The sequence below is a fragment of the Pezoporus flaviventris genome, unplaced genomic scaffold (genome assembly GCF_033815535.1).
Source record: "Pezoporus flaviventris isolate CSIRO_AGI_PZ_B2104156 unplaced genomic scaffold, CSIRO_AGI_Pfla_v1 ptg000070l, whole genome shotgun sequence".
Taxonomy (NCBI): Eukaryota; Metazoa; Chordata; class Aves; order Psittaciformes; family Psittacidae; genus Pezoporus; species Pezoporus flaviventris.
The window spans coordinates 7925734-7940177 of record NW_026892618.1 but is presented as its reverse complement, the minus strand read 5'-3'; the positions used below and the strand labels follow the sequence as shown (position 1 = coordinate 7940177).

Sequence of the window (14444 nt, the reverse complement as noted above, 5' to 3'; positions counted from 1 at the left end):
GTGCAGAGTTTGGTTGCAACTGCAGTGTTTCTACACAGGTTTGAAAAGCATCTTAGACTGCTTTTGGCTCGTTTACAGTTTCTTTTCTTCTTTAGGGCTGTTCTTGTTTGGAACACACATATCATACAATTTTAACTCTTAATCTTTTGTCCAGAAGAATAGACTGTGCAGAAGGAGAATGCCTGAGGTGGTGTGATGGGAACGCTACATACATCTCTGTCATGTATGATGTCACTGGAGGGGGAGACAGCTGAGGCTTTGAAGATTGCCCACTCCTCACAAGGCTCGGGGTCTTCTGTCATGACAATACTGGGCTCAGTGGTACTGCATCAACCCTAAGACACTGCTTTCTCTCAGCAGTGTCTGCTGACTTGGAGGACAATAGTCCTCTCATATTTTTTACTTGGCACTTCTGTCACACCAAGAGGCAGCTCCAGGAAGTCTCAAGAGCAGTTCCACAAGTCCAGGAGAAGCATCAGAAAACTGGTTATGACATTTTTTGGGGACAAATGCAAGACTGGTCAGAGGGCTAGAGAGGGCAGGAGCTACCTCTTATTTTGTGGGACAGAGTTTCAGTTAAGAAGCAGATATGGAGCTAAGCTGTTCCTGCTCCTGCTCCAGTGGGTGCTCTTCCTTGCCTCTAGCCAGTTAAATGCATGCTGCACTCAGTTCAAGTACGTAACGGTTGGTAATGCAAGTATATCCCATTGACTGTCTTATTGCTAGAGTTGAGGGAAGGAGTTTGGGAAAGTTCCAAGCTGATTGGTAGGTTTTTACCTCAAAACCATCTTGTTGTGGCTGGATGTTGCTGTACGCCTTTATGAAGTCAGAGGTGGCTCTCATAGGTGACGGGAGAAGCCGGCCCAGTAAACAGAGGGACAGGCTGCTTCCCACCAGCCTCTAACATCTTCAACATCTTCCAACATCTCATGGGCATGAGGACATCTGCCACACCTGCTGTTGTGGGAAAGCCAGAATTCCTTTAAGTCCACCAGGAACAAGAAGTGAGTAGATAGTGTATATCTTTACGTTCCTCATTATGTGTCCTGCTTCCTGACATCACTTAGAATTTGCTTTCAAGAAAATTTCAGCAAACTACCTGAAAAGTACAACAGATTTGTTTTATTTGACCCTACTATTTTTATTCAGCGGTGATTGTCAATCTCATAACAATATGTAATGAGGTGGTGGGTTTTATTCCTAAATTAGAATGTATATTTTTACATAGGAAGTCAGCAGAAGCCAGCAACTCCTGCCTCTCCAACACCTAAACATCACTGTTCTGCTGATTGGCAGTCTTTTGCCACTAAACAAGTACCTCTAAACTGAGTGCCACTTGTGTCAGGAGATAGGAGATGTCACATTTTGGAGAAATGATGCCTCAGGTCACCATGTCATCCACCATGATGCCTCATGCAAGGCAGTGGTTTTTGCCTCCTCTGAATTGCATCTCTTGGCCCACATTGCCCAATTCATGGCTTGTGCTGGTCCAAGTTTGTCAGTCTCTGCTATCCATCCATACTCCTGAACCCTGGATTCTCTCCCTGAGAGCTGGCAGAGCTGCTTCATAGCCAGCAGCTGCATTGACATCTAGTGGCTTTTGAACACAAAAGCAAAGAGGAGTCAGAAAAGATAATCAAAGTGGGAACAGTGTGGGGAAAGGGAGAAAACACAACAAAAAAAAACAACCCAGAATGGAAGTGTTATGAAGCCAATGTAGAGTTTCCCTGATGTAATCTCACTCATCTCTCTACTTTCACAGGCACAATCTAGTTATCAATATAATGCATAATATTGGTAATATTGAATATTAATAAACATGTATGAATTTGGATATGCTTTTAGTATGAGGGAAGCTGATACCAAAAAAGGATCCTATACACAATCCTACTAGATTAGTCTATCATGGTTATAAACATAAATTGGATCTATAATGAAGATTTGAATCTTTTTTCATTAATTGGTTTAAGATGGTTTTTCAGACAGAACATAAAAAAACCTCAAACAAACCATTAAAGGAAAAAGAGGGTTTATGATAATCAGGTACATTTTTATTAATTCTTTTATTACTTTTTTTCTTCTTTTTCCAAAGATCAAAGCAAAAAAAAAAAGCAAACCACAGCAAATCAGAGCAAGAGACTGCAAGTGATGTTCCTGCTTCCAGCTTTGTTTTTAAAATCTGAAAAATAAGGACATTTGGTAGCGTATTGTGAAATGCAGCATCTAAACACACTGTTGGCAGTCCCACACTGGTGAAGATTCAAAATAAAGCACTTGGTGCATTAATAGGTCTGTAATCCTACAGATACTTGTACGTGTTTAGCATCCCATTTTAATCAACAAAGCAGCAACTGTGCACCAAAATAGTTACCTGTAAGTTGGCAGGAGCAGGGCAGTGCTGAGAATAAGAGGTCATTCACAGCCTGGAACACTACAGCTGGTTTATCTCAGTTGTGTGGCAAGATTGTGTGTGTTTGCTTGTAGGCCCGTGCTTCTCTTACCTGCTAATCTACTGGAATTAGAGTTTATTTAAAGACCTCTGTCTAGCTTCTTAGGCAGGGATGGGACAGGAAATAGCAGCTAAATATGCTTCAGCTAGTCCCTGTAAGCAGTCCAACAAACATGGAATTGAGCATACCAGATTTAGCACTAATCCACAGTCTGAGTTTAGCAGACAGCCATCCTGATGATGATGTGGACTGGCTTGCTGAAATTGTTTTCTCCCACCATATTGTCCTCTTTGATACAGAAACACAGTAGGAGAAAAATCACACCTTCTCAGCACTACTCCAGCAGTGAGGAGTATTGTCACAAGTATAAGTTACAGTTCAAGGTTATCTACAATGCACTCCAGAAAATAGCTGAAGAAAAGTTGCAACATATTTGAAGTGCTACCTCCCAGAAGCACCTATAAGCCAGTTCCTTATTAATATATTTCAGTGCCAGTTCCCTGGTCTCTTGCTCTCTTGCCACTAATAAGAAAAAAAGCCATCAGTAGTTCATTTACCATAATGAATCAAAAAGGCTTCTGTGGGTGTAATTGCTGCAGCCACTGTAACAGCAGGAGAGAGAGCTCTGACTTCATTTACTGGACCTGCTGTCTCACCAAAGAAGTCACTTCATGTATGGCACACCGATACTTTTCCGAGGCTGCTTTAAACTCAGCCAGGTGCTTCTCGTAGCTTCTCACAGCTGCCAGAAGCTGATTCCTTTCCATGGCTCCCAGAATGGCATGAAGAATCATTTCGATGCCGAGTCCAAGAATAGTGATGCTGATTCCCCCAAGAACAGATGCCCCAATCTGTGCAAGGAGACTGACGAGCTTGCTCACAGTGAGCGTTAAAAAATTGGAGCTGAGAAGCTTGATAGCTACCATTCCAGCTGTTGAAGTTGCTTCTCCAAGTACAATGGAAAAAAATTTATGGGCTATTGCTATTTTCTCCAGCTCAGGCTCTTTGATGTCATACAGCTTCTGGTACAGCACAGGCTCTAGCTTTTCCTTCAGGTCACTATCAATCTTCTGTACCTGATGCTGAATCTCACTCATTGCTTTGATGATAATGTCACAATTTTCCTTGACTGTGCTGTTCTCCCTCATCCGAATGTAGGTAATAGTACAGCCCAGGTGTTCATTCAGCACTCTAGCCAGCTCATTTGTTGCACGGAAATTTGTGGACATGCAATCAAGCAATTCCTGGTGCAGGTGGATCAGTTCTTGCCTTCTCTTGGGGTTATCTGGGTAAAGGAGGTCACTCAGCGCCATTCTTTAGAATAAGCTACTCTAAGAGACAAAAGAAATATATTACTCTCTTCAACACCCATAACCCTAGCCCTTACAGAGCAGTGAAGTGTGCTTTGCCTCTGTCTTACTGGTTCTTTCTATACTCAGCGATTCAAATCCCAAGGCATAGCTTGTAAATGTAGAAATCTTAATTTTTCAGATCTAAAGATCTTTGGATCTCTAACCAAATGATTGGAAAAGGACCTTATGAGGCATGGCATATATTGCTCAATATGGAGCAATAAAAATAGCCAACAAATAAGCAATTAGCAAATTGGTAAAATGAACATGGGTCATTCTTCCCCTTAGAAACTGAAGTTGGTAGAAGCTGAACTAGCTCACTAAAAACCAGAACAGTCTCATTTAATCAGCAGAATCTAAAATAAGCTGTGCAAAGGAAAGGCCTGTTCTAGACAGACCTCTGTATCAGCCTTTTTTTTTTTTTTTTTTCCAGCTAGTGGCATCTGATTTTTATGATGACTGGTGGAGTAGGCACAATCTTTATCACCATAAGGGTGTTTTATGCCAGTGTAGCTTATTTCTCTTCACATTCAAGAGAAAATGTTAGTATATATGATAGAGGGCCTGAATTAATAACCAAATGTTAAACCTATGTTGTTCTTCCGATTATCTTCAATCTCTTTAGTTAACAGTAAGTATTTGTCTAAAAGCACAGCTGGTGTTTAATGTAAACTTGTGTAAGAAAGGAAAGAACATCAGATAAGGGGAACTGGTGGTCAAAGTTTGCACTTGCAACACCATACATCTGGTTAAGACCCGGCTGAGACTGGAACTGCGGTTTGAGCCAAAGCCAGGGGACTAGTGAGCATGTGTGCAAGACAGGTGAAAAGTTCAAGAGTGAGGAAGACTCGTTTACTTCGAGATCCCTGCCCACGACCACCAGGAGGCACTGCGCAGGTGTGAAGGAGGCTTTAGCTCATTATAATATGCAGTGGGGAAAGGATATGAATATGTATAGGCATGTTGTGTAACATTGCATATGTAACACTTTAGAGAATAAATGTATAGGGAAAACGACACTGGGGCGCGCATACCTTTGGAGAACTATCCCCCATGCGCCTCAGCTGAATAAAGCATACCTACTTTACAACTTTAAAGAGTTGTGGAGTCTATCCACGTATCATATAAGCCCTCACACTTGGTGATTCATAGAAAATAGTAACAATATCTATAATAAACCCATCCTAACCTGTATCATCTAACACACATCTCGCACTGTATTTCCTTCCCTGATATTTAGCCCCTGTTCCCTCATTGTTTATTCACCTCCCTAATGCTGTAATCAATTCACCATTGTTTTCTCACGTGTGAACATCGAACACTGCAGACAGCACCTGATGTTCAGCATGCCGTGGAAGCACCTACTGCAGCAGGATGTCTCTGCTGGCAGATGGCCTTGGAGCAGCAAGCACTGGCTTGCAGGGAGAGCCCTGCTTGCACAGCCACACTCCCTCCATTCCCAGAAGTCCTGGATGAAGCCAGTATCAGCAGATGCTCACCAGGCTCTTAAGACATGACTGAGCAGAATCCGACTCTTCCTTATCACTGTACAGGCCAGAGCACAAAACTTAACTAGTTTGATTCCTCCCCCTGCAAACACTTGTGTCTAGCCCTTATGGTCATCATTCTCTGAGCTGTCGTTGGTTTGCCAGCAAAAGAGCATTTTTCTTCATTACTTTCATGTCAATATACAGAGTCCAAAGCAACCGAATTACCTGTGATCATGGAGTCATTCTTCATGCCATTTCCCTTTAATCCATCACCAGCTGCAAAGTAATCATGCTTTAGCATGATTTTGACTTGAATGTATATGTTTTACTTTGCAACAGGGACATACTGAATGAGTAGGATGACTCATTTCTTTGTGGGCACTTTTTTCTCAGCCTTCTTATTGCAAATCTGGGCCACTTTTATGCAGTGCTTCACATATTTCCAAGATAAACCTCCTCTTGCTGTTGGTGCCTACATATCATAGTTATAACTTCAAATAGGTATGTGTAGGGTACTAGCTAGATTTTTATTCTTAAAACTATAATTTGATGTCATTTTGGTCCTTTGTAGTTCTTGCATTAACTGCTAACTGTAAACGATCTGACAGTGACCCAGCTGTATTTTACTAAACACACCCTCCCCCCACAAGATCCATGTAGAAAACAAGAATGATTTCAACAGTTCCCCAGCCAGCTTTTTGTCTCTGTTGAAATACAAGCCTGTCTGAAGGTAATTTTTTCCACAATATTTTACACAGTGCTGTACATTTCTTTCAGCCACTTACCTTGCAGCTCTGTCAAGAGAATAAACTCTTTAACACATTTTTCTTCTTCTTCAAGCTAGAGGGAGCAAAGTAAACATATAGGAAAGGTTTGAGATTTTCAGGAAACATAAAGCCATGTCAGTGCAAGGTATGATTTCATACCAGTCCTGCCTCAGGGATGTTGCTGACTTGCTCTCTGACTCAGTGTGGTATTAGATACTTCCTGCTCGAGTGATGCTTTGTTGAAAGGTCATTTGTTTTACCTTATTTGTAGAAACTGAGAAGATAAAATGTTCTAAGAGGAACAGGATTTCGACAAGTATTTAACGTATTTGACAGGTGTGGAGGAGACTTTTTAGCATCTATTCTTTATGCATAATTATTTCAGCTTCTATAAATGCTCTAGATTTTATGTCTCTTAATACTAAAAGCACCTTTTACTGTTCACATTAACATGTGAGAATTTTTACATTTGCTTTCTGGAGTTAGGAAAGCCACATATATTTCTGTATTTCTGACTATTTCTCCAGCTCCAGGGAGATTCTCTCTTGAAGTTTTTCTAATTAAACATTTAGACTGCCTACCTGATTTTGGCTGAGTGCTCCTGCAATCATCTGAAACATGTATGGGACAGTGACTTCATCCTCTTTCCCGTGTGTTCCTCTGGTGGTTTCCAGCAGCATGTGATGAGTTAGGGATCCAGAGGCTGGGCTTCACCTCTGTCCTGTTGCCTGCCTGCTCATCATTAATTCTATTGTGTGGCGTTTACCCAGATTCATCTCATTTGCTTACTCCTGCCCCCTTCCAATTTGAACAAATTTCAGTTTATTTAATGTTAGTTCCCAATTGTTAGATTCTCCAAAAGCCTTTTGTTCCTGGAGATAACAGGTACAGTATGAATCCCCCTGCCTACAACAAAGGTATCAGCACAGGTACCTTTAGCCATGGCTGCAAGGGGATGATATCACCCTTCTTTGCTGCAGTTTGCCAGGTCCTCTGATGCCATGAGAATGGAAGTTGTGTGGAGCCCTAGAGCCAGCGCTGGCTAAACAGCAGTGGAGGTTAAAATCTTTGCCATTCCACACAATTTCATACCCCTTTTACCATGAAAAGGGAAAGAAGGAAGAGACAGAGGGCTGAGCTGAGCACTGACAGAAAATTCTTAAGTATGAAGTGAGATGGGAAATTTCAGCTGCTTGGACACACCTAACCACAACAATAGCTGATGAAACAAATGCATCTTCTGCAACCAGTCTGGCTTTTCAAGGCTCTAGCACAAGCAAAGTCAACATCAGGAGCAGTCCTCAGCCACGTAATGTCCCAGGACTATACCTACAGTTGGCCTTGAGAGAGCTCTTGGGTGCAAGCAGAAGGACATAACTTCCCTAGCAGTCAAAATAGTAGCAAGGTGGGAGCCCAAGCAAAGGGTATGTTTTGTGCTTCTACCTGTCAAAGGATGCTTGCAACATCTAGCTGCTATATGAACCGACAGATATCGGTCACTTCACAGGAAATTGTAGCCTGACAAAACATTGTATTACTCAGTCTTCAGTCTCTTGTCACTTGAATGTAGATGTCTGATGCATTTGATTTTGCTGTGTCTACTTCCCCCTCCCAACAATACGAATTGAATTCTGCATAGATCCACCATACCTCGTAGCAGCCTTCCAGTATCTGAAGGGGGCCTATAGGGATGCTGGGGAGGGACTCTTCATTAGGGACTGTTGTGATAGGACAAGGGGCAATGGGTTAAAACTTGAACAGGGGAAGTTCAGATCAGATGTAAGGAAGAAGTTCTTTACTGTTAGGGTGGTGAGGCACTGGAACGGGTTGCCCAAGGAAGTTGTGAATGCTCCATCCTTGACAGTGTTCAAAGCCAGGTTGGACAGAGCCTTGGGTGACATGGTTTAGTGTGAGGTGTCCCTGTCCATAGCAGAGGGTAGGAACTTGATGATCTTAAGGTCCTTTGCAACCCTAACTATTCTATGATTCTATATACAAACTGAAAGATTATGGTTCTAAGAACTCCCATAAATTTACCAATAAACACCAAAAGAAAATAATAATTCACTTACATCACTTGCATTCCTTTTCAGATTACATGCTGAAGGTCAGAGACACAACTTTCTGCAGCCATAAGAGTAAGAATAGTTGCTGCTGTTTACACCGTATTTTGCTGGCCTGCTTGGTAAGACCCTACAAAGGCTGATAAAGACCTGTTTCTGTGTTTTCTTCTAACATTTTGGGGAAGGGAGGGTCAGATGGATAGAAAATTGGTAATACTGGTTTCAGAAATATAACATTCTATCTGAAAATATTGTTAAAGAAAATTTTCTGCTCTAGCTTTCCCAAAGCACAGCCTCAGACTTCTGATTCTTAGATAAATAATTTGTTAATGGAGTGTTACAGGAATAAGAGCAGCTTAAGACTGGGTGTCTCTAGGGAGGGACTGAGAAAAAATAAATTCCTGGGGTTTTCTACCATTTCAATCTATGCACCTTGCATGTGCCTCTTGGCCCAGTACTAAATTTTGGTCTGGGGTCCCCTTGTCCATCACTGGGTTCTTTCATTACCTCCAGGAGGTCCATACGTTATTTATCTCTCTGTTGCTCCTTGCTAATGGATTCAACTCCTTTATCTACCAATTTGCAATGGTCTTGTGGCCTTCATTTACATAACTAAGCAAAGGTTGTAAATTAAGCTTGGCTTTATCTAAGTTGGAGTTAGCTGCTTTTAGCCAAAGGCTCCAGCAAACTTCAGCTTCCTATGCTAAACAATTACCTATATAGCTATATATATAGTTACATACTTATATATATATGCATACTATAGTATGTATATACTATAGTATATAGTACGTATCATTACATACTTACATAGCTATATAGTATAGCTAAGCAAAACTACCAGTCAAAAGAACACATTTAAAAGAATTCAGCTAACTAAAATTAATTCATAACAATATATGTAGTTTTATTCCCCTGTGTCTTCTGTATTTCCTTTGTTTTTCAGAGTCAGATCCTACTCCAGAAATGTTAGCCCGCTTTGGTTTAATGAATGATAAAGAAAGGCTGGTCAGGGCCTGCCAGAATCTTCATGACTTAGTGTACATCTATGTCTCTTGCATCAACACAATCTTCCGACTCCTCAACAGAAATTTTGGCACCAACTTCCCTATCATGTCAGTAAAAGAAAACTTCAGCATTAAAGATAATCTACAGTTCCTGGTCAGTGCTTTGAAAGAGATGCAAGCTAACATGGAATCAAAAGACAAAGATGTACATGAAAGGATCAGCCAAAGTTTGTATGCTGGGATTGCTGGTCCCATCACCTCCCTGCAGGACAAGATCACTGCAGTAAAGGAACTTTATGAGAAATACAAGGAGAGAGTAGAAAGCATCATGGGTGTTCTCGTTGCAGTGATGTTAAAACATGACAATTTCCCTGACACAGTAGAGTTTGCTATGCATCAGTTATTGAGTTCACCTGCCTTATCCCTCCAAGTATCAGAACTTCTCGTGGATTATGCTGATATTGTGAAGATGCTGCAAGAAAATGAGGCACCAAGTACAACAGAAGACAGCTTCTCCTCAGATGAACCACCACAACTGCTCAGGCTTCGCTCTGTATCCTCCTTCTCTTCACTTCTTGTTTTCCTACAGGCTATCCTTCAAGGACACAGATCCACAAAGAAAAGCCTGAAAACAGCAGCTGACTACTTAGAAGAGGCTTTCAGGGTGTTGAGACCACCTTGTGAAAGATTCCAAATCTTTGTCAAAATGGTTGAAGCCTGCATCCACATGATAAAAGAGAAGCAAGAACTATAAATGTGTTGATGTGTCAGAAGTCCATCTTGATTCCTGTAATTCTCACATAGGAAAGAGTCTGAGCATGTCTGAACACACATAAAAGAAGTATCTGCAGCAGCTGTTTCTAGTGTTTTTATTTTTGAAATCTGGGCTTAGTATCTTTGAGCATTTAGTGGTCAACATCAAGTTCTAACAACTTATTATTTCAAATAACTGATAAACCAACAGCAACAGGAAAGTAACATGACACACAGAAAACAAGTTAATGGTAAAATAGTTCTGCATTGAATCTGTTCTGGCTGCCTAGGCAACCATGTCTCAGGATTTCAGGGTCAGTAATTCAGTTTCACAGAACATGTTACTAGGTTTCAGATCACTAGATGTTGGCCTCCTCCATTACAGATACCTAAATCTGATACACAAGATGCTGAGCCTCAAACTCCTCCATTCAATCTGCTAAAATATGAAGACATAAAACTTCCTTAAGTGCCTTTTGCACCCCACAGACAGACTCTTTCTCACTAAAAATAAAGGCACAAAGAGATCTGCAAAGAATCCAGAGTCTGTGTGTGTCTTTCCTGAATGCATATGGGAAAAACTACATACAGCAAAGGGTATTGCTGATCTATTCTTCAGAAAGGCCATAGATAACTGCCCTCCTACTTGAAAAGGTGCAAGGAATGTATCCTTTCATGAGCCAGGCTGAACGTTACAGTCTCAGCTGGAGAGCTGCAGTTGAAAGCAAAGGGAGGGTTGAACCTTCTGTAGCAACAGGAACTCCAGAGTCTGATTTCCTGTAATTCTTCTCACCCGCTATTCAAGTGCATATATCTAGAGGCAGCCAGAGAATCAGTCACTGTGAGCCAAGCACATGAAAACTCCAACTACACTAGGAAGAATGGCGGAGGTGAGGGCAGTGGAACCACTGTTCTTTCTTCTTGAAGCTGAAATAAAGCCAAGAGAGCAGTCATTTAGACCTTTTTTTGCTACCTAGAGCTTCCTGAACTTGCTAACACAAGCTTTGCCCAGAAGAGCCATTTTTCAAGTCAATCTACTACTTTGGCTTAGGTCCAGGCACAAACTCTGACTCCTAAATAATTATTTTGTGCTCTAAGGTTGCATTGACACACTATTGTCCAAAGAGACAAAAGCAAGGGTATTGGTGGTGTATTCATTAACTGGAACAGACCCAGTGAGGTCTTCCAGCATGGAGTTAGCTCTATAGCCAGGAAACTATGTATGTGCATTGCCAAAGGATACCTTTCCTCCCTGTTGTCACAGGAGAGAAAACACCACTAAAGCAATGGTAGTTTCGTTTGCACTTTCCTCAGCTTGCCGGAGTAGTAGTGGACCAAAGCCCAGAACAATCCTGAGGCCTGAAGAGTAGCAGCCTTGGAAGCCACCAGAATAAATATCTGAATTCAAGCTGCCTGCAAATCTCATCCGCCTTTGCAATAGGAATGCTGGGGACCCAAATGCATGTGTCCTATGACATCCTTGCAATGGCAGATGGGATAAATGGAAGTAGCAAAGAGCCCTGCAGCCTTCTGTGTATCAGGTGAACTGTGATGTGCTCCCAGGTTTCATGACAAACAAGTAAAAACCTGTGTCATGTGGCTCTCATAGGTGAACACAGCTACAGATTTGGCCTTCGGTGGGGACCCGTGTAAGTGCAGCTGGCGAGGACTGCTTGGGGACCTTGGAAACACTGTCCCGCTCCCGCCCGCATGAACATCCGTATACGGTACCTTCCACGAGATGGCAGTGGTACTTGCTGTAGCTCCCCACAGAATGCAGTTGCAGCCGGTTATCGTGCTGTGTCTGAGAGAAGCTTTTGACAAGGAATGTCTCATAAGGGGGAATGAGGACTTCCTTTTCAGATATGTAGTAAGAAAAGCCTTGCATAGCTGCTCCTAGGCAAGTGGCCACTGTGAAAAAAGTTTCATTCCCAAACTTCTGAGATTCATTCCAGAGGCGGGAGGTGGAGGTGAAACGGCCAAATCGCACCTTGTTGCCTTCCATGGCTTTGATATACAAGTCTTTTACACCCCTGTGCACCCGGTAGCACTTACGTTTCCCCGTGCTCTCCTTGCTGCTCTGCCATAGCTTCATTATCTGAGTAGCAGTTGTCAGGTAAAAGTGAAAATATTTGAAACTGAAGTTGCGGCTGTAGTGCTCTGGAGAGCTTCCTGCTATAGATGTGGCCCAGTTCAGCTGAGAGTGCAGGGAAGAGTTCATAGTGTAAGCCATGAGGACTATGGCATGGCTTTCCTGCATCTCCCTCAGGAGACCTACAGGGCTCTTTAACAAAGCCTCTTGAGCCTTCTTCCAGAGACTCAAATAGCCCTTGTTAGCAACTATTTCCTTTTGGAAATAGTCTCCTCTCTCCAATTCTTCCATCACCTGCTCTCTGCACCCTAGATACTGGTCATCAAAGGAATGCAAAGCCATATCCATCATGAGCTGGCATGCACCCTACAACATAAAAGCAAATGATGATTAGTATCACGTGTGTTTTGTGTATCTCTGTGGGTGCAAGCCAAGTTTTTCCCTACCCTCTTCTTGCCTCTTTGTCATTACTGGCAAAGCAAGGACAGCAAGTAGGCATCTTCGACAAAATCATCCTGAGCAACCTCAGGCTATCGACCAAGTCCCACCTCAGGCAAATTCCAGCCAGGATGCCAAAATTCTTATTTCATGTGGATGAGTGGCACTGAAAACTTAAGAAAAGTTGGCCCTTCAGAAAGTGAGGGTATAAAGCCTGGAGGACAAACCCACGGTCCAGTTATTTCAATATTGTGCTCATGATTAATAAGTGTTTTTGAAAAGGGAAAGAATAAGCAAAAGAAGAAAAAATGTGCTAGGGTCAATGCAGCCTGAACACAGAGGTAAATTTCTTCTTACTGTCTTGTCATACATCTTGGACATGTTTTGGCTTCAGGGACTGATGTTCAATAAAAAACAGTATAGTAGTAGTGAACCAAAACTTTTGTTCATCAGTTTGTCTCAGTGAGGCCAGCTTGACTTGTCATACCTTAAATGAAAGTGTAAGGATTTACACAACTGAGTGCTGTAACAGGAAAATAACCTCTAATATGTAACACTATCTGTTTCTAGCATTTCTAATTAATAAAAATCTTCTGTAATAAGATCTAAGAAATGGTGTGAGTTATGGCATTGTTCTTTTTGCTGTTTGATCTCCTAGTAGACTGATCATGTACTGTAGTCAGTTGATAATTGAATTCTATAAGTAGAAATTCACTTCATGTCAAGTATTCATCCTAGACACATAACCAGATTGATACCCTTCTTAGCCTCTGAAGTTATACTGGCCCATAAACTACATGGGGATTCAGTTTTATTATGATCCCATAATTGCTCTGAGGGACAGCTAAAAGGCATTACAAGAAATAGAGCAATATTGTCACTGTCCCATCCAACAAAACATTTTCACAGAGCCTTGGCCGAGACAGGCTGGAAAAAAAGGAGAGGACCGTAATTCCATGAGATATACTCACAAACATACCCTGGAAAACCATCTGGCTCCAAATAAGAGGAAATTTGCAACCAAGTAGTTAAAAGGAATTTGAACAGGTAAGAAATTCAACAGAGCAACTGAAAGCAGAAGAGTTAAAACAGAACCCAAAGCTCCTTAAAGAACATGTTTCAAATGAAAAAGAAAAAAAGAAGGGGGAGGGGAGGGGAAAGGGAAGGAGAAAGGTTTATTTCAGTGGGATAAGCAATTTTACCATTTAAAATGAAGAATAATGTTAGCAATGTTTAGTCCTTTTACCAGCATTTGTGAGGAGATCAGCAACAGAAGGCTAGCCAGCAGCACTGTCATCCCAGAGTCTCCCTAAGACACCATAAAGAATATTTTTGACCAAGTAGAGGTCATTTATATGTGTTTCCCTTTTTCTTGAACTGGAAGATTCTGCAGTTTGCAATTTGCAGTCAGGTTTTGGTTACAGTTCTTCAACTAAAGATCATTCACCAGATTCTTACAGCAATTCACAAGTCATTAATCAATCCAAATAGACAATTTACTGGTAGAAGTGAGCTGACAATCCATAAGGAAGGGTCTGGCTTCCCCCAACTCCATCTAGTCTGGTGTCCTTCACCTTGATAGTTCTGTTAATTTCAAGGTATCTGATATTCTTGTTCTTGCAAAAAGGAAGAACTCCCTGGCTTGGAGATGTCAAGGCAGGTCTCTCCTGAGGAGTTATGTGTCAGGATGAGGTGCAGCGCACTCCCTGGTCAAGAGCTTAAAAAGGCCCTTTCAAAAAAGTGTAGAGCTCCGATAAAGCCAACACAGAAATGCAGGGTAGGTTGGGATCCCATCTGGAAGAAGAGATAACTGTCCTCCTCCTCCTTATCTCCTCCTGGTTTCTAATAATGTGTAGCCAATTCTAACCTTACACCACTTTAGAGTGGCACCATATTGAACTGTTTACACTGGATAAGCTCAAAATGAGTGTAAATACAGATCCTCACCGGCAAAGCCCCAGGGTCTCTGATAACTCCTCTGCATGGAAAATAGCCAAGAAGAGGTGTTAGGGCCTTGTTCTGACTACAGAGA

The 14444-nt window shown here is 41.8% G+C and overlaps 2 protein-coding genes and 1 long non-coding RNA gene across 8 annotated transcripts; 1 reads left to right on the top strand and 2 right to left on the bottom strand.

The window, feature by feature from the left end:
* Positions 1-871: 871 nt before the first annotated feature.
* LOC133278995 (uncharacterized) lies at positions 872-9201 on the top strand. The gene is made up of 3 exons (XR_009746743.1): positions 872-1004; positions 8153-8244; positions 9069-9201. It is a non-coding gene; the product is annotated as an uncharacterized LOC133278995 (long non-coding RNA).
* On the bottom strand, positions 2103-7847 carry SMCO3 (single-pass membrane protein with coiled-coil domains 3). 5 transcript variants are annotated; one of them, XM_061472334.1, is made up of 3 exons: positions 6641-7847; positions 6078-6132; positions 2103-3776 (listed from the first exon to the last, which is right to left on the bottom strand). In XM_061472334.1, exon 3 carries the CDS (start codon positions 3761-3763, stop codon positions 3086-3088), a length of 678 nt encoding a protein of 225 aa, XP_061328318.1. In that variant the 5' UTR covers positions 3764-3776; positions 6078-6132; positions 6641-7847; the 3' UTR covers positions 2103-3085. The 5 variants fall into 5 exon arrangements, with proteins under 5 accessions (XP_061328318.1, XP_061328316.1, XP_061328317.1 ...); XM_061472332.1 differs by having other exon boundaries at positions 2103-3779; positions 6641-7846; XM_061472333.1 differs by lacking the exon at positions 6078-6132 and having other exon boundaries at positions 6641-7846.
* ART4 (ADP-ribosyltransferase 4 (inactive) (Dombrock blood group)) lies at positions 9199-14153 on the bottom strand. Of its 2 annotated transcripts, none has more exons than XM_061472330.1 (3): positions 13659-14153; positions 11614-12626; positions 9199-10809 (listed from the first exon to the last, which is right to left on the bottom strand). In XM_061472330.1, exons 2-3 carry the CDS (start codon positions 12323-12325, stop codon positions 10715-10717), a joined length of 807 nt encoding a protein of 268 aa, XP_061328314.1. In that variant the 5' UTR covers positions 12326-12626; positions 13659-14153; the 3' UTR covers positions 9199-10714. The 2 variants fall into 2 exon arrangements, with proteins under 2 accessions (XP_061328314.1, XP_061328313.1); XM_061472329.1 differs by having other exon boundaries at positions 11614-12340.
* Between the last annotated feature and the right edge of the window lie 291 nt (positions 14154-14444).